This window comes from Salmo trutta, chromosome 1 (genome assembly GCF_901001165.1).
Source record: "Salmo trutta chromosome 1, fSalTru1.1, whole genome shotgun sequence".
In the NCBI taxonomy this organism is placed as follows: domain Eukaryota; kingdom Metazoa; phylum Chordata; class Actinopteri; order Salmoniformes; family Salmonidae; genus Salmo; species Salmo trutta.
Window position 1 is genome coordinate 50,718,195 of NC_042957.1, and position 23,330 is coordinate 50,741,524.

The following is a 23,330-nucleotide window of genomic DNA, read 5'->3' on the forward strand; positions in this document are numbered from 1 at the left end:
GAGAGAGAGAGCGAGTGAGACAGAGGGAGAGAGAAAGAGATTGACTGACTCACACAGACCCCTATAATTTGTGATTGTGGGTTTTTCTTAATCACAAATCTGCAAAGAGAATCCAGACGTCAGAAAATACAATTACAAAGGTTAAAAGCGAAAGGTGCCGGGGGTACACTAAACATTGAGCCAAAGTCTTGTTTTGGATACATAGTGTTAAATGTTGATAGACTCAAATAACCTATTTAATCACCATATGACTCATGATGTAACCAACCTGGTAACAAAGCAGACAAGCTTGGCATGCCTTCACAAAAATGTCAGGCTAGCTGTCAGATATGAAAGTACCTATTTAATGGGGCTGACACGTTACAAGACTACCATTTTCTAACATAAATAAAATATCTGTACCTTGAATTTTGTCACTGTATTGAAGGAATGTTTTTCATGCTCATTAATTAGATGTGTACAGAAATGAGGTATTTTAGCTCTTTGGGGATTCTGTCAAGCTTCCATTGTCAAGACAGACAGACATTCTCATTCCTCTGTCATCCTCGTCCCACACTAAACGTACCATGGCCACAAATAATCAGGGGTGTTACCACCCACTACCTCCTGCTCCCTGGAGACACTGTCTCAGACTCAGACAGGGGCGTGGAATGCAATGCATGGGGAGATCAGTGGGCACTGTGTCGGCTGCCACCAGACTGCCACGCACCCACTGTGATGTGACAGGCAGCGTTAATAAAGGCGCGTGACTGAGAGGGGGCCATGTGGACAGCTCCTCTGTCCTCTCTCTGCATAATGAGACAGGGGGTCTGGGCTAGGAGACAGGTGGGGGGCAGGGGGGTGGGGTGGAGGTGTCAGGCCTGTATTGTTGCTCCTGGTGCTCTGCCATACAACTCATTCCAGAACACTCCTCTAGTCTGGGGAGGGAGGAAAAGAGGGGAGGGGGAGAAAGGGAGGGGAAGAAAGGGAGGGAGTGGGGGTATTCCCAAGGTGTTCAGCTGTGCCAGTGAATCCCTCCAACCACGAATGTGCCTCATCACCATGGCGACTGGGGCTATGAAATTAGCAAGTGGCAGGAGTCCAGGAGTTGACCAGCTCAGAGAGAGAAAAAAATCGAATATATTTTGTATCTTCCCTGGATTAGAATAACGTTCTATGGCAGACATGGTAGGGTGGCTTTGAATCTTTGTTGAGCTTCATATTAAGGGTAGTGCAGTGAGATGATTCTTATTGAATGATTCACCACATAGATGGGCTGCTGTCTCACCTTCTATCCACTGTCTGTTTATACTGGTCTTAGGCTACCATAAGTTCCCAGACACACACGTTATTTAAGTGATAATGCCAGAGAAGCCGTTATTTGGAGGATGTATTGGCACGGGTGTTGTTAGGCCCGAGACGAAGTCGGGGACTGGCAAACTGTGCCAATATATCCTCCAACCACCGGCTTCGAGGGCAATATCACGTTTATTTATTTCACCTTTATTTAACCAGGTAGGCAAGTTGAGAACAAGTTCTCATTTACAATTGCGACCTGGCCAAGATAAAGCAAAGCAGTTCGACACATACAACAACACAGAGTTGCACATGGAGTAAAACAAACATACAGGCAATAATACAGTAGGAAAATAAGTCTATATACAAAGTGAGCAAATGAGGTGAGATAAGGGAGGTAAAGGCAAAAAAAGGCCATGGTGGCGAAGTAAATACAATATAACAAGTAAAACACTGGAATGGTAGATTTGGTAGATTTGCAGAGGAAGAAAGTGCAAGTAGAAATAGAAATAATGGAGTGCAAAGGAGCAAAATAAATAAATAAATACAGTAGGGGAAGAGGTAGTTGTTTGGGCTAAATTATAGATGGGCTATGTACAGGTGCAGTAATCTGTGGGCTGCTCTGACAGCTGGTGCTTAAAGCTAGTGAGGGAGATAAGTGTTTCCAGTTTCAGAGATTTGGCTTTGGGGGTGACCAGAGAGATATACCTGCTGGAGCGCGTGCTACAGGTGGGTGCTGCTATGGTGACCAGCGAGCTGAGATAAGGGGGGACTTTACCTAGCAGGGTCTTGTAGATGACCTGGAGCCAGTGGGTTTGGCGACGGGTATGAAGCGAGGGCCAGCCAACGAGAGCGTACAGGTCGCAGTGGTGGGTAGTATATGGGGCTTTGGTGACAAAACGGATGGCACTGTGATAGATTGAGTAGGGTATTGGAGGCTATTTTGTAAATGACATCGCCAAAGTCGAGGATCGGTAGGATGGTCAGTTTTACAGGGGTATGTTTGGCAGCATGAGTGAAGGATGCTTTGTTGCGAAATAGGAAGCCAATTCTAGATTTAACTTTGGATTGGAGATGTTTGATGTGAGTCTGGAAGGAGAGTTTACAGTCTAACCAGACACCTAAGTATTTGCAGTTGTCTACATATTCTATGTCAGAACCGTCCAGAGTAGTGATGCTGGACGGGCGGGCAGGTGCAGGCAGCGATCGGTTGAAGAGCATGCATTTAGTTTAACTTGTATTTAAGAGCAGTTGGAGGCCATGGAAGGAGAGTTGTATGGCATTGAAGTTTGTCTGGAGGGTTGTTAACACAGTGTCCAAAGAAGGGCCAGAAGTATACAGAAGGGTGTCGTCTGCGTAGAGGTGGATCAGAGACTCACCAGCAGCAAGAGCGACATCATTGATGTATACAGAGAAGAGAGTCGGCCCAAGAATTGAACCCTGTGGCACCCCCATAGAGACTGCCAGAGGTCCGGACAACAGGCCCTCCGATTTGACACACTGAACTCTATCAGAGAAGTAGTTGGTGAACCAGGCAAGGCAATCATTTGAGAAACCAATGCTATTGAGTCAGTTTATACAACGGGTTCCCAACATATTCAAATAATGATTGACATATTTCCATTAAAATCAATTTATTCATACTATTTCATCCTTCCACAAGATATAGTCCCGAAACAAATCTAGGGTTGCTACCCAAGCCGGCTGGTCGTTCGTTCTATTGGTTCGGTTGCCAGAGACGCGACCCAGTCATTCAGTCCTGTATCTATGGACGCGACCCAGTCGTTCTTTCTAAATGTTCCATTGCCATACTGGCTGACAACGTTCGTATCCCTTGCTTGCTAGCTAACCAACTACGACTAGCTTACAGTCACGTCAAACAGTGCAGACAGAATAACAATAGCAATTTGTTTATACTGTTTTCTAGTGACATTTAACAATGAGTTAATGAGGCACGATTTCGCTGGCATAGAAAATGTGCTCTCTCGTTAGGACTCTGTTGTTTAGAGGAGCTAGCCAACAACACAGCTAACACAATAACTTGAAACTGAAGCTGGAAAGACTGCAAACTAGCTGCACTTCATTTCGTTTGACCTTTTTTCAATTGACATTTCTTTGTAAATATCCATAAAAAATTATGCCAGCTGATTGATGATTTAGACTGGCTGAGAAACGCTGCCTGCCTCTCTCTCTCGTCCCGACTCCCGACCCCTACACGTTCATTACTATGGGACAGTTGGATATCGAATTTGGACATTGAAACAATGTTGCAAATGTTGGTTTATACAAATCTCCTCTGTTGAAAACTAAATGTTAGTCTAAAAGAAATGTGAGATAAGATCTAGATGCTTTTTATAGTGGAGATCAAGTGTATAACTTCTCTGCCTGGGCTGATGAGACAGTGGATTGCGCTGTCAGATGGATCAGAGTAAATAGGCATTTTAATGTCATAGATTTCGCTGGTGGTAACATGTGGAATAGACACCGTCTGGAATGCGCTTTTAACCAATCAGCATTCAGGATTAGACCCACCTGTTTATACAATGACAGACAATTCCCCTCAGACTTGTTGCTGCAGGAAGGAATGTCTGTCTAGTCTAGTGAAAGACCAGGGGTACTGAATCATGTATAATGTAACAGTTTGTTCATGATACTCTACTGTATGTGCTGCAGGTTGTGATTGACATCTCAGCATTAGGTCTCCTTTAGTCTTTTGCTAAATGGAAACCAGGCATAATAAAGCTCATCCACAAGGACGATAGAAGCATCTGTGAGTAACAGTGTTTACTGAGGGGTTAAGAAAGCATTTCTCTATATAAACCCTTTAGGACAGTTTTTTTTCTATAATCTTAACAGAAAATACATAAATTATATTTAACAGAACGTGTCAAATGAGAATTTAATTGACAGTGTTATCCCTCTGTATGTTTTACAGGCTGTCTGAGGGGAATGGAGAGTTCTTTGTGCGTATGAATGGCATCCTCCAGAAACAAGAGAATCTGCTGCGTGCTGCCCAGGCTGAGGTAAACCTTAAACCTCCTTATGTTTATTTGAAGGGGCAGTGTAGTCAAAAATGTGATTTTCGTGTAAAAAAAACTAGACATTTCCGTGCTATGAGGTTGAAATAACAGGCCCTTTTAGTTTTGGAGCTTTAAAAAACTAACAACAAAAAACGGCTGGAATTTCAGCCTGTTCAGGTGGGATGGAGTTTTTGGCCCACAGCATGACATCACAATCTGATCTGATTATTCTGACCAATGACCAGTCATCTTTTATTTGCATGTGTATCCTCTTACTTTGAAGGGGTAGGCTCTAGAGTCTAGACGATCCTATCTGCCAGTCAGGGCTGTGCATGTAAATATATTTACATTTATGTCAACACACCCACACAATCAGATTGAGCAATGATAAAAAGTATATTTTGAGTTATTTTCATGAAGTAACCACACACAGGGATTTTTTAGACATACAGTGATGATTTAAAAAAAAAAAAAAAAAAAAAGACTGCACGGGGGCTTTAAGCAGGAAGTTCCTTGAAATTATTATTATTTTTTTTAAGGAGACTATAGAGGAAAGGCCTTGGGTAGTATACAAATACTTTGCTCTCGCCGGTCCTCTCTGCTATGTCTATGTAACGGGGGTTAATGTGCTGCTAACAGCTTAACTTCCTCCACTGTCCGACTGCCCCACACTGGGCTCGAACCAACGATCTCTGCTTCGCAGCACACGTGACCGCCCTCCTTAACAACGTTCCAATGGGTTGAACCACCCAAAAGGTACCGACTGGACCCCTCGGTCTGGTACATTTCAAGCTATTTGTGGAGCTAGCTTTACGGTACGTTCGTAACTCTGTGTTACACAGTGGGCTGTGGGGACAGACGGACAAGGTTGAGAAGGCCGCTCAAAAGGCTGGAGGCTCAGCTGTCACAAGAAGCTGCTCTCCATAGCTCTCTACCCCCTCACTTCCCACACAAGAGGAAAGAGACTGGGATTGAATGGGGCGCTATTAAGATGTTTATCTGAGACCACTTGTTTTCCACCCTCTTCAGCTATTAAAGTGGTGAAAGGGGAACCAAAAGAAAATCAATGATGCATTCATTGCCTCTGTCTGATTGTGTGCCGCGATTGAAAGCGAAAGTGTTTGGTTGGCGATAACAGCTCATTGTGACTTAACCTCACAACCCTTTCCAAGCCTTATTGAAGCAGTCATGGTGATGGAGCCTGCTTAAGGGAGATTGTGTGGCTCTGAGGTTTAAAGTTATCTCTCTGTGTGTCTCCGCAGTGTGAAGGGGAAGGTAACACAGCCGCACCACCAGCAGAGCACGTAGACCAAGCCTTCGTTCCAGAGCGGTCCAGCAGGAGAGAGGTGAGTAGCCTGGGCTCCCTAGGGTAGAACATTAAGCTCTAACGATGGAGGTGTATTTTACTTGTTATTGGCTTTTTCTCATATCTAGCTCTCCAACTAGAATCTAGTGTCCTGACCCAGTTTGCCTCTATCCTCACACGGCTGTAGCTAGCTACACTGTTGCGTAAACCTCACACATTGTTAGCTACAGTAAGGTCTAGAGGTCGACCGATTATGCTTTTTCAACACCGATACCAATACCGGTTATTGGAGGGCCAAAAAAGCCGATGCCGATTAATCGGCCGATTTAAAAAAAAACTTTTTTTTATTTGTAATAATGACAATTACAACAATACTGAATGAACACTTATTTTAACTTAATATAATACATAAATACTGTCAATTTAGCCTCAAATAAATAATGAAACATGATCAATTTGGTTTAAATAATGCAAAAACAAAGTGTTGGAGAAGAAAGTAAAAGTGCAGTATGTGCCATGTAAAAAAAGCTAACGTTTAAGTTCCTTGCTCAGAACATGAGAACATATGAAAGCTGGTGGTTCCTTTTAACATGAGTCTTCAATATTCCCAGGTAAGAAGTTTTAGGTTGTAGTTATTATAGGAATTATAGGACTATTTCTCTCTATACGATTTGTATTTCATATACCTTTGACTATTGGATTTTCTTATAGGCACTTTAGTATTGCCAGTGTAACAGTATAGCTTCCGTCCCTCTCCTCGCTCTGGGCTCGAACCAGGAACACATCGACAACAGCCACTCTCGAAGCAGCGTTACCCATGTAGAGCAAGGGGAACAACCACTCCCAAGTCTCAGAGCGAGTGATGTTTGAAACGCTATTAGCGCGCACCCCACTAACTAGCTAGCCATTTCACATCGGTTACACCAGCCTAATCTCGGGGGTTGATAGGCTTTAAGTCATAAACAGCGCAATGCTTGAAGAATTGCGAAGAGCTGCTGGCAAACGCACGAAGGTGCTGTTTGAATGAATGCTTACGAGCCTGCTGCTGACTACCATCGCTCAGTCAGACTGCTCTATCAAATATCAAATACTAGACTTAATTATAACATAATAACACACAGAAATACGAGCCTTTGGTCATTAATATGGTCGAATCCGGAAACTATCATTTCGAAAACGAAACGTTTATTATTTCAGTGAAATACGGAACCGTTCTGTATTTTAACTAACGGGTGGCATCCCTAAGTCTAAATATTCCTGTTACATTGCACAACCTTCAATGTTATGTCATAATTCTGTCAAATGAATTACGGCCTTTGTTAGGAATAAATGGACTTCACACAGTTCGCAATGAGCCAGGCGGCCCAAACTGCTGCATATACCCTGACTGCTTGCACGGAACGCAAGAGAAGTGACACAACTTCCCTAGTTATAAGAAATGTATGTTAGCAGGCAATATTACCTAAATATACAGGTTTAAAAATATATACTTGTGTATTGATTTTAAAGAAAAGCATTGATGCTTATGGTTAGGTACATTGGTGCAACGACAGTGCTTCTTTCGCAAATGCACGTGTTAAATCATCACCCGTTTGTTGAAGTAGGCTGTGATTCGATGAGAAATTAACAGGAACCGCATCGATTATATGCAACGCAGGACACGTTAGATAAACTAGTAATATCATCAACCATGTGTAGTTAACTAGTGATTATGTTAAGATTGATAGTTTTTTATAAGATAAGTTTAATGCTAGCTAGCAACTTACCTTGGCTTCTTGTTGCCCTCGCGTAACAGGTAGTCAGCCTGCCACGGCTCCTCGTGCCACAGGCTCCTCGTGGAGTGCAATGTAAGGCAGGTGGTTAGAGCGTTGGACTAGTAACCGGAAGGTTGCAAAAACGAATCCCCGAGGTGACAAGGTAAAAATCTGTCGTTCTGCCCCTGAACAAGGCAGTTAACCCCCGTTCCTAGGCCGTCATTGAAAAAAAGAATGTGTTCTTAATCTGACTTGCCTAGTTAAATAAAGGTGGGAAAAGAAATAAGAAATTGGCAAATCGGTGTCCAAAAATATCGATTACCGATTGTTATAAAAACTTGAAATCAGCCCTAAATAATCGGCCATTCCGATTAATCGGTCGACCTCTAGTAAGGTCACATCATTCTATTGACAGAGACATGTTTCCCAACTCTTATTTAGCAGTGACCCTGCTTTAAGAAAGAAAAACGGTGGTTAAGGCATTCACTGAGGTTGTTTTCTTCCAGCTGGACCTCCTGTATGAAGAGGCCGTTTACACGGTAGTCAACAGGGTGGGCGTGCCCTCGCCAGAGTACGTCACCAATGAAGGCGACATCTTCAGTTATCTGCTGAAGGTACACACACTCCTTTGATCGGCTAAATCCGTTTACTGAACAGCTCACCTGGCCAAACTCTCACACACCACGGCAGAAACCAACAAACACTTACTCTCATACACATAAGCGCACACACACTTATGAACGCACCCTAGTGTGCTGTAATTTACACTTCAAATACTGACTAATAAAATAGACAAGACCAGAAAGAGCCAAGTAAGCTGAAATAATTACTGTCCTAGAAAACCAACAGCAGAAATCAGATTGTCTTGTCATGTGATTCCTGTTGTAAACCCCTCCTCTAATCTCTGTCCTCACCAACTGATCCTAGAGGTTCAGTCTGGCGGTAGAGAGCCTTGTTTGCTTTGAGACATCTGTAGGAGACTGAGCAGATGTGCTTTGGCTTAGAGCTGATTAAACATCAAAGCCCAGGCCCACTGAGTTTTGATGTTCAGCTGTAATATTACATCCATTCAGACCCTGTCACTCCAAAGCTGCATCCTTGCTTCCTCTGTCGCTCTCTGCTTGAGGTGGTGGACCGGGGCACATGTCCCCATGCTTTGAAGTGACCCCTGGTTCACTTTGGACTTTTGAAGATAGTGCGATTGAACCTGTACAGACGTCTTGGATCGGGCTTATGAGAACGCAAATCATTGGCAAGGGATGTAATGCTTATCATCATTGTATTATTGTTTCAAATAGTTTTAAAGTTATGCTGGGATTTATAAAGCGTACAGGTCAAAATGCAGGCAGGAGTATAGTTGGATGTGTATTGCAAATATGCTCACAGACCTATGAGGCTCTCTTGCAAAGAGCACCCTTTTCCAATGTCGTCCCTCTCCTAGGTATTTGATATGGGTCAGGAGGAACATGACATCATTCTGCAGAGAGTCCAAGAATCCAAGGTGAGATGCTGTGTTCCACTCCCATCTTGTCAATTTCCATCTCCTGACTCCTCTCCTGTCACTTCCTGTATCTCCCATCCGCAGACACAGGCCATGTAAGCTGTATGAACACGATAGCACCACTGAGTTGTCACTGTGAGGATCTTCAAGTCTGCACCATTTAATGTGCCTTTCTTTTGTGTTTAGATATACACTGAGTTTACAAAACTGCTCTTTCCATGACATAGACTGACCAGGTGAATCCAGGTGAAAGCTATGATCCCTTATTGATGTCACTTGTTAAATTCAATTCAATCAGTGTAGATGAAGGCGAGGAGACAGGTTAAAGAAGGATTTTGAAGCCTTGAGACAATTGAGAACTGAATTGTGTGTGCCATTCAGAGGGTGATTGGGCAAGACAACATATTTAAGTGCCTTTGAACAGGGCATGGTAGTCGGTGCCAGGTGCACCGGTTTTGTGTCAAGAACTGAAACGCTGCTGGGTTTTTACCACTCAACAGTTTGTCATGTGTATCAAGACATCCAGCCAACTTGACACAGTTGTGTCAAATCATTGGAGTCTACATGGGCCAGCATCCCTGTGAAACGCTTTCGACACCTTGTAGAGTCCATGCCCCGATGAATTGAGGCTGTTCTGAGGGGGGGGACTCAGTATTAGGAAGTTGTTCCTAATGTTTGCTATACTCAGTGTATAGCATGTTGCATTCACAAGGTTAAAGTAAAATGCATGGAAAGCACTAACAGCCCTATGTACCCGGAGAGACAGCTGATGGAGTGTATTGATAGCCATAGTGAGGCTCACTGTGCACCAGGAGACATAATGATCTGTGAAAGCCCACTTTGTATGATGCCCTTGACTACCAGCAACCTTTCAAATGTCAGTTTGAAAGAGATGCTGGGCTCTTCTGCAAGACTCCTTGAAAGGTTGTGTGCAGAGAAGAACATCTTGTGCCATTTAAATGTTCCATCCTACAATGATCTCTGTTTCTCGCCGGCACAGCAGTGTCTTTCCACCTTAGTGACACACAAAGCCCTGGCATTATACATCAGACAAAGAAAACACACATTGATTATTCTCTCTTGACGGACTCACGTCTCACGCTGCAGTGATTGCTGGTATTTTGTTTACCACTGATGAAAGTGTATTTGTCGAGTTAAAGAATCCGAATAAAAATAAAGTTCACAGACTAGCTGTTGTTTTCAAAGTGCACTCTATGCCATGTTCAAGGCCCGGTTTTGGAATGCAGCGTGCTTATGGATCGTTTCAGCGAGATGTCTCACTAATGCATGACTCTTAGCCTGTGTACTACTGTTACTTTGTGCACTTTGTTTTGCAGAGAGCCAGTTTCACCCTGAGAGTATCTGTCATGAAAGGGAAAAATCTAATGGCAAAGGATGCAAATGGTGAGGGGTGTTTGTGTTCGTTTACTGCTATTGATGGGAAGCAGCATTTGTTTTCTGTGCGTGGATATGAAATGTCATCGTGTCCATTTGCCAACTCCAACTCCCCATTGACAATGAATGCAATTGTTTATTATTGAAATAAGATTAGAACATTTTCAGATCAACTATATTGAGTGAGACACATTGTTCTTTCCATCTGGAAGAAAAATAAAAACCTCTCATGATACAGTGGTTCAACCAAGAGACTAGAACCATCATCACGTCACTGTCCACTTTAGACAACACTGGACCACTTTGTCTAAAAGCACACAGGCTGCTATTACTAGCAGACCAATTGCTTTTGATTCCTCAACCTCAATAAGGTACATCGCCATCGTTCTAACAGTATAATCTCAGTGTGTCTCTGTATCAGTTTAACCCTTACTGTGCCTGGGTAGGGTACAGCGACCCCTATTGCATGCTGGGAATCCTCCTGGGCCAGAGCCCCCGGGAGACAGAGGAGAAGAAGGAGAGGAAGTTCAGCTTCAGGAAGAGGAAGGAGAAGCTGGAGAAGAGGTCCAGTACCAAGGAGGTTCTAGCAGCCACGTGCATCCAGGTGACTGAGGTCAAGCCAGAAACTCTCAACCCAGTCTGGAATGAGCACTTTGTTTTGTAAGTACAGTACTGACAGTACGCCGACTCTGGAAGTTGTTGGCAGAATGCTTGACATTTGTATGTGTCTCAGAGCCGTAACGGTAACAATGTTTGTTTACACAATGTTAAATGATTATATTTCTTTCCTCCAATAGTGACATTGATGATGTCCACGGTGATCTACTGCATATGGACATATGGTAAGATTAAACACAGTGTGGGCCTTTCCACTTTCAGTCCAAATTCCAGATTCCTGAAAACATCCTACTAACCAACTGTCCTACTAACCTTTCCTCTTCTTCTCAGGGACCATGACGATGACGTCTCCGTCGCAGAGGCCTGCAAAAAACTGAATGAAGTCAGTGGACTTAGAGGAATGGGCAGGTAGAACAGGCTTCTATTTGCTAATTATAAAGTCAGTGAAATAGGCCCTTCAATATGGTGAATGGAGGTCTTGACTGTCAGGTCATTGAGACGCAGTGCTGGTTGATTGCTCTGTGTTATATTTCATGTATTCATCAGTGCCTTATCCCACCAGGTATTTTAAGCAGATTGCCAAATCGGTGCGGTCCAATGGGACGTCGTCATCAGGATCATCTGAGGACAATGTTGATGACTTCCTGGGCTGCATCAACATTCCACTGAATGTAATTCTTTAAAGTTACAGTGCTTTCACTTCCCAACTGCTGTTTACTGGTAATGTTTCTTATTTTATACAGTAGTAATACATTTTACGTGATGCAGTTTATTCTAATATTTGTATCTATTAGGTATTATAAGTGTTAACTAACGTTTATTAATTCCTGGCTCACTGTCTATCAGAGAGGCGCAAACACCCGTTATTAATTTATTGTAAATCCATCATAAAAGAGTGTGAAGTTTCGGTCTTCACCTTCATCAGACCGGAACGTCACTCGGTTTTAATGGATTTAGAATAAATGATAGTTTTATAATGGAGAGAGTGTCGCACCTCTAAAGAAATCCACTATTATTTAAGGCAGCACCTCTGTTTCAGTTGTTTGAGCACCAAACCCTTTTTTCCCTGGCTTAGTGTCTAGCCCATGGGCAGGCCCTCGGATCAATATAAAAAAAATCTCTCTCTATATATATATATATATTTAGGAACTCAGTCGGGGTCTCAACTTACTGTTGAGAAAAAGTGCAGTTTCTAACTTTGGCAGTTTTTCTCTTGTTATGTCAGTCACTGATAGTCAAGTAAATTAGCCCATTTCAGCCCCCCAAAAATTGATTGATAAGTTAGCTTAGCAGCCAGCTATCTAAACTTTTTTATCAGTCTCACTCAGATATTATATTAAAAACTGCTAACATTTCTCTCCACCCCATGGAAGAATGTGTAGAATTGCAGGAAATTAGCTGTGAAACAGGATGTGGGTACGCAGACCAGCGAGCAACTGCTGCCCCTCATGATGAGTTCAGTCTTTTTGTGGTCCCCACCCTCATCAAAGTTGCCAATCCCTGGTCTAGCCTGTTTGTTGTTCGCCTGTAGGAGATTCCTGTGATGGGATATGATAAGTGGTTTAAGCTGGAGCCCCGGTCCAGTGCCTCCAAGGTCCAGGGAGAATGTCACCTGATTCTGAGGCTCTTCACTACCCAGGTAGCTACTACAGTCTCTCTGCTCCACAGTACCTGTGTAGTCTACCCAAGTCTCTTGATCATTTCATTTTGTTCCCCAGAGAGACACTACACTGAGTAAGAGGGAATCCAAAGAAGTCATTCATAAGAAGATGCTGAGTCAGATTCTGGAGTATGAGCATGCTCATATTCAGGTGAAACTCTACTATACAGTGCATCCTATTATCAAGTGAAATGACAGAAATGGCTATGGATGGTTTCCTTATGCTATCTATGTAAATAATCTTGTTTTTCTCTCCAGAAAGAGCCTTATAACTGGAATGGGCAGGTGAGTCCTCCAGCATGGACTGTGCTGTCCCATCATGCTGTGCAAACTGACCTCTCGCCCCTGCAACAGGCCATCATGTAAGTAGCTACAATAGTAACACTTCAATGTAGATCATATGCCAAAGGTATTGCGGTGGTCCAAATGAGAAAATCTAAGTTATGCCAAGCTGGTGGAGCCTGTGCCAATAAAGTTTCACATCTTTATTTATGAGTTGCATCTTTTCCTTCCTAGTCCTTTTAGGTCTGAAACCATTCACCTCAGCCGAGAGGTGAGGGTCATGTTATGTACAGTAGATGTATAGTAGTATGTATTGCTCTGGTCTGCAGTCGCTGGCAGTGCTATAGCAGCCACCACCGGTCCCAGAGGATGTGTTACACCCTGCTGCTGAGGCTGCTGAGGACCATCGATGCAGAGTGGGATCCCCAAGCTGTGCAGGGAGACCTGGTAGGCCTACTGTCTGCTCACAGCTCCCCTCTGGCTCACAATCACCTTTCGTCTGGCATTAGGACACCTCATTAACTCACCACTCAACATCCATCATCCTATGACCTAGGGATCTGTTATTCAATCAAAACCTGGTTGTTTCGGTGCGGTAGTTTTTCTGGAAACTAGACTGAAGCCCAGAAGTCTGTCTGAATGTGCTGTTATTGGCTAGATCGATCATTGTGAGGTTGAGGGATGTGATGATGATGTACTTCCTGTGTTCAGGAGCGGCAGCTGTCGGACAGCTTCAGGCTGTACACGGACCACTGTCTGTGTCTGATGAAGAGCATGCGCCAGGTGTTCCCCTGCGCCAGTCCAGCCGCCGTCACACGCTGCGAGCTCATGCTGAGGTAAACTCATACCACAGGAGGCTGGTGAGGGGAGGATGGCTCATAGTAATGGCTGGAATGGAATCACATTAAACCATATGGAAAATGTGTTTCATGTGTTTGATACCATTCCGTTCCAGCCGTTACTATGCGCACGTGCTCCCCAATTAAGGTGTCATCAGCCACCTGTGACTCCCCCCCCCCTCTCTCACCATATCACGGCATCAAACACTCGCCAGCGCAGTCATACCAGACCAAACACTCAACCAAGTCACTAGAATAAAACCACAGACAGAGTACCTAGAACAGTCAAGCCAATAGGAGGCTTTTCTACTTGAATGGTGGTGACTGTGCCAATAAAAGCAGGCTCATGTTGAGGCTCATGTTGCTATGCTCTTTCTCTGTGAGCAGCCCCACGGGGCACTGTACTTCTGTGTCGCACAGGCCAGATGAATCGAGATCCTGCAGGGCCTTTTCCAATGAGATTTCAAAGTCTGCCCAGTGATTGACACTCCTACCGAGATCTCTGTGTATTGTGGACACAGACAACACACAAAAAAAGATGTACTCAAACACATACTAATCGTTCTTGCTGTCAGTCACCTTAACGTTAAAAGGCTGACAGAAATGACAGGTTAGGTCAGTCAGGATTGTCTGTTCCAGCAATCATTCGGAACATTTGTGTCCAACAATCGTTTTGATTACCTACAAATCACCTTGCATTGTGCCTTTTGTCTTTTACTCAGTAATGAGTTGTTGGGCTACAATAACAGGCCCGTGTTTCTCTCCCTTTGTGTTTGTGACTCAGGGGTGTAGGACACATGCAGGCCATGCCGGCCTTCAAGACTGCGTGCCCCCTTCGAAATGAACTGCATTTGGAAATTGCCACTGTTGTCAAGGTACAACGTAAATATAAGGAAGACCTGTTAGTGTTAGCACTGTTGCCTGACTAATTCGAATGACTGCAATCTTTGATTTCAACAGAAAGGTACAGTGGAGTGGTACGAGAGCACAATTTCACAATTCAAACCAGAGGAGGGGGTAAGTTGACGCCATAAGAATTGATAACACACAAAGTCATCCAAATAAAGAGAGTCGCGCGTTCTATATATAAACTCCCAGTCATTTATTGGGTAACATTTATCGGGGTTGTGTGTGAGCTGGAGTGTGTTGATTCTATAGGCTCTAGAGGAGCAGCTGAGGAGACTGGTCCAGGTGGTGGATGCAGTGTGTGCAGATGTACAGAGGGGACAGAACGTCTACAACAAGCTCTTCTACAGGTACACAGACAGTCCCTGCAGTTTGTGTTAATTGAGGACGGTGACAGGGCGAACTTGACTTTTAAGTAGAATCCTGTTGATTATGTCAAATAACAAGTGAATCCTGGTCTTTGTTTTGTCTTTTTAAACCCCCCAGTGCGGTGAAAGTGGATTTCTTCAGCATCGCGTATAGACAGTTGGAGAAACTGGTGAGAATTCCTTTGAAACCAAAAGGGATAGAACATGCCAACATCTTTATCCACACATGACATTTATCTTTACCTTTATTTAACTAGGCAAGTCAGTTAAGAACAAATTGTTATTTACAATGACGGCCTAGGAAAAGTGGGTTAGCTGCCTTGTTCAGGGGTAGAACGACATATTTTTACCTTGACAGCTCGGGGATTTGATCTAGCAACCTTTCGGTTACTGGCCCAACGCTCTAACCACTAGGCTACCTGCTGCCCCAAGCTGCCCCGATACAGTATACTGATGCATATAGTGTTCCTGTATGTTCAACATGCATGTATCCTCACCGTTGACCCTTGACCTCTGAAATGGGGTGACTGACCCCTGTGCTCCCCCAGGTCGCTGACGACGTGAGCGTTGCCATGGAGAAGGTGTGTGGCACTCTGGAGCAGGAGAGCTCCAGGCTAACTCAGACCATGGGAGAGACTCTGTTAGAGCTCTACATGTCTCTGAAAATCCTCAAACGCTTCAGAGAGTCCCTCCCTCTCAGGTGAGTTTGTGAACACCCTGTCACCCCGGTCAGACTGGTGGATGGTGGATGTTCAGCTTGGTTGCATTGAACTTTTAGAAAACAGAAAAATGGATTAGATGTTGTTATTGCTTGGTGATTTGATCTTGCATTGAACTTCTCCATACGCTTGAACATACAGTAGATTAGCTAAATGTCAGGTGGTTAATGAGTATTTCTCTCTCAGGGACGCTAAGATGATGGCCTTGACTGGCTATCACAACTGGTTCAAGACGTCTATCCACAAGTGGCTGCAGATAGTCCATGACAAGGCTTGTGACAGGATCCGCAGAGCAGTAGACATGGACCAGGTGAGAAAGACGTTTTATGGAAGTGTCTGTAGAGATTGCTTTTCCATGAAAACATACGGCAATCGGGATATCCATTACACTTCTACTGCAGAACCCACTGATGATCCGTAACCCACCATGATGTTTCTATCTAATGTACTCTGAATATGAGTTAGTTTCTGTGTACTGTACCTGTGTGTCAGTGTATTTCTAGTACAGTACATGTGTGTGACTTTCTATGAGTTGTTGTTCATAGAATGTGTGTGTGTGTGTACTGAACAGCTGGAGCCAGTACAGCAGGCCAAACACAGCTCCTCGGCGGTGGATGTGACAGCGTGTTTCAGCCAGGTGCGGGAGTTCTGGAAACAGATGTCCTGGCCAGACTCTGCAGGGGCCTTCATCTTTGTCACCCGCCTGACAGACGTGAGTGCCACCGCCACCGCCACACACACACAAACACACACACACCCATGCACACACACACACAAGTGCATGCTTTCTCACACGCTGCACATTTAGAGACAGTGTAAGAAGCTCTACAGGTGGCAAGCCACAATCACAAACAACCAGAGCAGAAAGAAAATCATGCTAATTGAGGGTTTCACTCTCGATGATGATGATGGTGAGTGAGATGTTGTCTGTGTTGCAGAATTTCTGCAGCGAGGCCGTGTGTTACTCAGAGATGATAAAGCGCAAGATTGAGAGGAGCCAGCAGGGTCGAGACATCAAGAGCCTGACAGTGCAGGTAACGCCTGTGGGAAGGCAGGAAGGAAGGGGGGCTTCAGGATGACGTGGGAAGTAAATGTCAGCGAGTGTTCTTTCCCTGGCAACACAAAGACCTCAGCGGGTTGTCTGTAGCGTAATATGTTTGGTCTACTTCAGTGGAAGCTGCTTAGAGGAGAACGGATCATAATAATGGCTGGAATAGAGTATATGGAATGGTATCACAAACATGGTTTTCATGGGTTTGATACCATTTCATTCACTCCATTCCGTCCATTAGAATCCATTCCAGCCATTATTATGAGCCCTCAGCAGCCTCCACTGGTCTACTTACCATCCTGCCTCTTTTCATTGTCAATCATTCACTCCCTCCCCAATCCCCTACCTGCCTCTTTTTTAGCCCTGCCTCTTTTTCGTCCTTTGTTTCCTTCAACCATTTCGACCTTTCCTCTGGCTTTCTCTTCTTCCCTCTACTAATGTACTTCCTGGATCTTGTTGTGGGCTAGCTGTGCATCGCCCTGAACAACACAGAGCATGTGCGTGTGTTCCTGGGCCACCTGCCTCGGGACCTGGACTGGCAGGGCGTGGAGCAGGCCATGGAGGAGTCGTGCGGGGCGGAGGGGAAGGAGCAGGTCAACAAGGCCCTGAACGGACAGCTCTACAACGTGGATGCGGACCTACAGAGGGAGGCCAAGCGCCTCATCACCCACCTCACAAACAAGGTCCCTCTATCTCACTGAACTGTCCTCTCTGTCAGTCATACTTAGTAACCAGTCATCAAATTGTATTAGTCACATGCACCGAATACAACACCTTACAGTGAAATGCTTACTTACGAGCCCCAAACCAACAATGCAGTTTAAAAAAGAAATAAAATAAACATTATTGAATAAGAATAAGAAATAAAAGGAAGAAGTAATTAAAGAGCAGCAGTAAAATAACAATAGCGAGACTATATTCAGGGGAGTACCGGTACAGAGTCAATGTGCGGGGGCACCGGTTAGTCATGGTAATTGAGGTAATATGTACCTGTAGGTAAAGTTATTAAAGTGACTATGCATAGATGATAACAACAGAGAGTAGCAGCGGTGTAAAAGAGGGGGGGGGGGGGCAATGCAAATAGTCTAGGTAGCCATTTGATTAGATGTTCAGGAGTCTTTTGGCTTGGGGGTAGAAGCTGTTAAGAAGCCTCTTGGACCTAGACTTGGCGCTCCGGTACCACTTGCTGTGTGGTAGCAGAGAGAACAGTCTATGACTAGGGTGGCTGGAGTCTTTGACAATTTTTAAGACCTTCCTCTGACACCGCGTGGTATAGAGGTCCTGGATGGCAGGAAGCTTGGCCCCAGTACTACCCTCTGTAGTGCCTTGCGGTCAGAGGCCGAGCAGTTGCCATACCAGGCAGTGATGTAACCAGTCAGGATGCTCTCGATGGTGCAGCTGTAGAACCTTTTGAGGATCTGAGGACCCATGCCAAATCTTTTCAGTCTCCTAAGGGGGAATAGGTTTTGTCGTACCCTCTTCACGACTGTCTTGGTGTGCTTGGACCATGTTAGTTTGTTGGTGATGTGGACACCAAGGAACTTGAAGCTCTCAACCTGCTCCACTACAGCCCCGTCGATGAGAATGGGGGTGTGCTCAGTCCTCTTTGTCCAGTAGTCCACAATCATTTCCTTTGTTTTGATCACATTGAGGTAGAGGTTGTTGTCCTGGCACCACACAGCCAGGTCTCTGACCTCCTCCCTATATGCTGTCTCGTCGTTGTCGGTGATCAGGCCTACCACTGTTGTGTGATCGGCAAACTTAATGATGGCGTTGGAGTCGTGTCTGGCCGTGCAGTCATGAGTGAACAGGAAGTACAGGAGGGGACTGAGCACGCACCCCTGAGGGGCCCCTGTGTTGAGGATAAGCGTGGCGGATGTGTTATTATCTACCCTTACCACCTGGGGGCGGCCCATCAGGAAGTCCAGGATCCAGTTGTAGAGGGAGGTGTTTAGTCCCAGGGTCCTTAGCTTATTGATGAGCTTTGATGGCACTATGGTGCTGAATGCGCGGAGCTGTAGTCAATGAATAGCATTCTCACATTGGTGTTCCTTTTTTCCAGGTGGGAAAGGGCAGTGTAGAGTGCAATAGAGATTGCATCATCTGTGGATCTGTTAGGGCAAATTGGAGTGGGTCTAGGGTTTCTGGGATAATGGTGTTGATGTGAGCCATGGCCAGCCTTTCAAAGCACTTCATGGCTACAGACGTGTCATTTAGGCAGGTTACCATAGTGTTCTTGGTCACAGGGACTATGGTGGTCTGCTTAAAACATGTTGGTATTACGAACTCAGACAGGGAGAGGCTGAAAATGTCAGTATTTTTGTATTTGTATTTATTATGGATCCCCATTAGCTGCTGCCAAAGCAGCAGCTCCTCTTCCTGGGGTCCAGCAAAATTAAGGCAGTTTATACAATTTTAAAACATTACAATACATTCACAGATTTCACAACACACTGTGTGTCCTCAGGCCCCTACTCCACCACTACCACATATCTACATTACTAAATCCGTGTGTGTGTGTGTGTGTGTGTGTGTGTGTGTGTGTGTGTGTGTGTGTGTGTGTGTGTGTGTGTGTGTGTGTGTGTGTGTGTGTGTGTGTGTGTGTGTGTGTGTGTGTGTGTGTGTGTGTGTGCGCGCGTGTGTCTGTGCCAATGTTTGTGTTGCTTCACAGCCCCCGCTGTTTCATAAGGTGTTTTTTTTTATCTGTTTTTTAAAATCAAATTTTACTGCTTGCGTCAGTTACTTGATGTGGAATAGAGTTCCATGTAGTCATGGCTCTATGTGGTACTGTGTGCCTTGCCTCCCATAGTCTCTTCTGGACTTGGGGACTGTGAAGAGACCTCTTGCGGTATGTCTTGTGGGGTATGCATGGGTGTCCGAGCTGTGTGCCAGTAGTTTAGACAGACAGCTCAGTGCATTCAACATGTCAATACCTCTCATAAATACAAGTAGTGATGAAGTCAATCTCTCCTCCACTTTCAACCAGGAGAGATTGACATGCATATTATTAATATTAGCTCTCTGTGTATATCCAAGGGCCAGCCATGCTGCCCTGTTCTGAGCTAATTGCAATTTTCCTTTTTTCTAAGTCCTTTTTTGTGGCACCTGACCACACGACTGAACAGTAGTCAAGGTGCGACAAAACTAGGGCCTGTAGGACCTGCCTTGTTGATAGTGTTGTTAAGAAGGCAGATCATCGCATTATTATAGACAGACTTCTCCCCATCTTAGCTACTTCTGCATCAATATGTTTTGAGCATGACAGTTTACAATCTAGTGTTACTCCAAGCAGTTTAGTCATTTCAACTTGCTTAATTTCCACATTATTATTCCTTATCATGATTTAGTTGAGGTTTAGGGTTTAGTGTTTTGTTCCAAATACAATTCTTTTAGTTTTAGAAATATTTAGGGCTAACTTATTCCTTGCCACCCACTCTGAAACTAACTGCAGCTCTTTGTTGAGTGTTGCAGTAATTTCAGTCGCTGTAGTAGCTGACGTGTATAGTGTTGAGTCATCGGCATACATAGAAACTCTGGCTTTACTCAAAGTCAGTGGCATGTCGTTAGTAAAAATTGAAAAAAGGGGCCTAAACAGCTACCCTGGGGAATTCCTTATTCTAACTGGATTATATTTGATAGGCTTCCATTAAAGAACACCCTCTGTGTTCTGATAGACAAGTAATTCTTTATCCACATTATAGCAGGGGGTGTAAAGCCATAACACACAAGTTTTTCCAGCAGTAGACTAGGATCAATAATGTCAAAAGCTGCACTGAAGTCTAACAAGACAGCCCCCACAATAATTTTATCATCCATTTCTCTCAGCCAATCATCAGTCATTTGTGTAAGTGCTGTGCTTGTTGAGTGTCCTTCCCTATAAGCATTCTGAAATTCTGTTGTCAATTTGTTTACTGTAAAATAGCATTGTATATGGTCAAACACTATTTTTTCAATAAGTTTACTAAGGGTTGGTAACAGGCTGATTAGTTGACTATTTGAGCCAGTAAAGGGGGCTTTACTATTCTTGGGTAGCGGAATGACTTTAGCTTCCCTCTAGGCCTGAGGGCACACACTTTCTAGTATGCTTAAATTGAAGAAGTGGCAATATCGTCTGCTATTATCCTCAGTAATTTTCCATCTAGATTGTCAGACCCTGGTGGCTTGTCATTGTTGATAGACAACAATAATCTTTTTACCTTTTCCACACTGACTTTACGGAATTCAAAAGTACAATTCTTGTCTTTCATAATTTGGTCTGATATACTTGGATGTGTAGCGTCAGCTTTTGTTGCTGGCATGTCATCCCTAAATTTGCCTATCTTGCCAATGAAAAGTAATTAAAGTAGTTTGCAATATCAGTGGACTTTGTGATGAATGAGCCATCTGATTCAATAAATGAAGGAGCCGAGTTGTCTTTTTTCCCCCAAAAAAATGGATTTAAGGTGCCCCAAAGATTTTTATTATAATTTTTTTATATAATTTATCTTTGTTTCATAGTGTAGTTTCTTTTTTATTTAGTTTAGTCACATGATTTCTTAATTTGAAGTATATTTGCCAGTCAGTTGGGCTGCCAGACTTAATTGCCATACCTTTTGCCTCATCCCCCTCAACCATACACCTTTTCAATTCCTCATCAATCCAAGGGGATTTAACAGTTTTTACATGTAGTACTGGTCATTTTCTTAATGGGTGCATGCTTATTAGTAACTGGAATAAGTATTTTCATAAATGCGTCAAGTGCAGCGTCTGGTTGCTCCTCATTACACACCACAGACCAGCAAATATTCTTTACATCATCAACATATTAATCATGACAAAACTTATTGTATGACCTCTTATACACAATATTAGGCCCAGCCTTTGGAACTTTGGTTTTCCTAGATATGGCTATTATATTGTGATCACTACATCCTATGGATTTGGATACCGCTTTAAAGCAAATATCTGCAGCGATAGTAAAAATGTGGTCAATACATGTTGATGATTTAATTCCTGTGCTGTTTGTAACTGCCCCGGTAGGTTGACTGACAACCTGATCCAGGTTGCAGGCACTGGTTACAGTTTGAATTTTTTTCCTGAGTGGGCAGCTTGATGATAGCCAGTCAATATTTAAATCACCCAGAAAATATACTTCTCTGATGATATCACATACATTATCAAGCATTTCACACATATTATCCAGATACTGACAGTTAGCACTTGGTGGTCTATAGCAGCTTCCCACAAGAATGGGCTTTAGGTGAGGCAGATGAACCTGTAGCCATATTACTTCAACAGTGTTTAACATTAGATCGTCTCTAAATCAAATCAAATCAAATCAAATGTATTTATATAGCCCTTCGTACATCAGCTGAAATCTCAAAGTGCTGTACAGAAACCCAGCCTAAAACCCCAAACAGCAAGCAATGCATGTGAAAGAAGCACGGTGGCTGGGAAAAACTCCCTAGGAAAAACTCCTGAGAAAGGCCAAAAACCTAGGAAGAAACCTAGAGAGGAACCAGGCTATGAGGGGTGGCCAGTCCTCTTCTGGCTGTGCCGGGTGGATATTATAACAGAACATGGTCAAGATGTTAAAATGTTCGTAAATGACCAGCATGGTCAAATAATAATAATCATAGTAATTGTCGAGGGTGCAACAAGCACGTCCGGTGAACAGGTCAGGCTTCCGTAGCCGCAGGCAGAACAGTTGAAACTGGAGCAGCAGCATGGCCAGGTGGACTGGGGACAGCAAGGAGTCATCATGCCAGGTAGTCCTGAGGCATGGTCCTAGGGCTCAGGTCCTCCGAGAGAAAGAAAGAAAGAGAGAATTAGAGAGAGCATATTTACATTCACACAGGACACCGGATAAGACAAGAGAATACTCCAGATGTAGCAGACTGACCCTAGCCCCCCGACACATAAACTACTGCAGCATAAATACTGGAGGCTGAGACAGGAGGGATCAGAAGACACTGTGGCCCCATCCGATGATACCCCCGGACAGGGCCAAACAGGCAGGATATAACCCCACCCACTTTGCCAAAGCACAGCCCCCACACCACTAGAGGGATATCTACAACCACCAACTTACCGTCCGAAGACAAGGCCGAGTATAGCCCACAAAGATCTCCGCCACGGCACAACCCAAGGGGGGGGGCGCCAACCCAGACAGGAAGACCACGTCAGTGGCTCAACCTACTCAAGTGACGCACCCCTCCCATGGACGGCATGGAAGAACACCAGTAAGTCAGTGACTCAGCCCCTGTAAAAGGGTTAGAGGCAGAGAATCCCAGTGGGAAGAGGGGAACCGACAAGGCAGAGACAGCAAGGGCGGTTCGTTGCTCCAGCCTTTCCGTTCACCTTCACACTCCTGGGCCAGACTATACTTAATCATAGGACCTACTGAAGAGATAAGTCTTCAGTAAAGACTTAAAGGTTGAGACTGAGTCTGCGTCTCTCACATAGGTAGGCAGACCATTCCATAAAAATGGAGCTCTATAGGAGAAAGCCCTACCTCCAGCCGTTTGCTTAGAAATTCTAGGGACAATTAGGAGGCCTGCGTCTTGTGACCGTAGCGTACGTGTAGGTATGTACGGCAGGACCAAATCGGAAAGATAGGTAGGAGCAAGCCCATGTAATGCTTTGTAGGTTAGCAGT

General features: G+C 44.2%; 1 protein-coding gene across 1 annotated transcript in view; it reads left to right on the forward strand.

The window, feature by feature from the left end:
• Positions 1-23,330, forward strand: part of LOC115198755 (BAI1-associated protein 3) — a 47,385-nt gene that overhangs the window by 16,265 nt on the left and 7,790 nt on the right. The window contains exons 3-25 of the mRNA XM_029761005.1: positions 4,211-4,298; positions 5,558-5,641; positions 7,862-7,969; positions 8,797-8,856; positions 10,194-10,260; positions 10,698-10,911; positions 11,049-11,093; positions 11,200-11,277; positions 11,432-11,540; positions 12,401-12,508; positions 12,588-12,680; positions 12,788-12,891; positions 13,141-13,258; positions 13,523-13,647; positions 14,435-14,525; positions 14,611-14,667; positions 14,809-14,906; positions 15,043-15,094; positions 15,473-15,624; positions 15,830-15,953; positions 16,215-16,355; positions 16,582-16,677; positions 17,162-17,377. Coding sequence (XP_029616865.1) covers positions 4,211-4,298; positions 5,558-5,641; positions 7,862-7,969; positions 8,797-8,856; positions 10,194-10,260; positions 10,698-10,911; positions 11,049-11,093; positions 11,200-11,277; positions 11,432-11,540; positions 12,401-12,508; positions 12,588-12,680; positions 12,788-12,891; positions 13,141-13,258; positions 13,523-13,647; positions 14,435-14,525; positions 14,611-14,667; positions 14,809-14,906; positions 15,043-15,094; positions 15,473-15,624; positions 15,830-15,953; positions 16,215-16,355; positions 16,582-16,677; positions 17,162-17,377 — 2,428 coding nt within the window. The remainder of the gene's footprint in view (positions 1-4,210; positions 4,299-5,557; positions 5,642-7,861; positions 7,970-8,796; positions 8,857-10,193; positions 10,261-10,697; positions 10,912-11,048; positions 11,094-11,199; positions 11,278-11,431; positions 11,541-12,400; positions 12,509-12,587; positions 12,681-12,787; positions 12,892-13,140; positions 13,259-13,522; positions 13,648-14,434; positions 14,526-14,610; positions 14,668-14,808; positions 14,907-15,042; positions 15,095-15,472; positions 15,625-15,829; positions 15,954-16,214; positions 16,356-16,581; positions 16,678-17,161; positions 17,378-23,330) is intronic.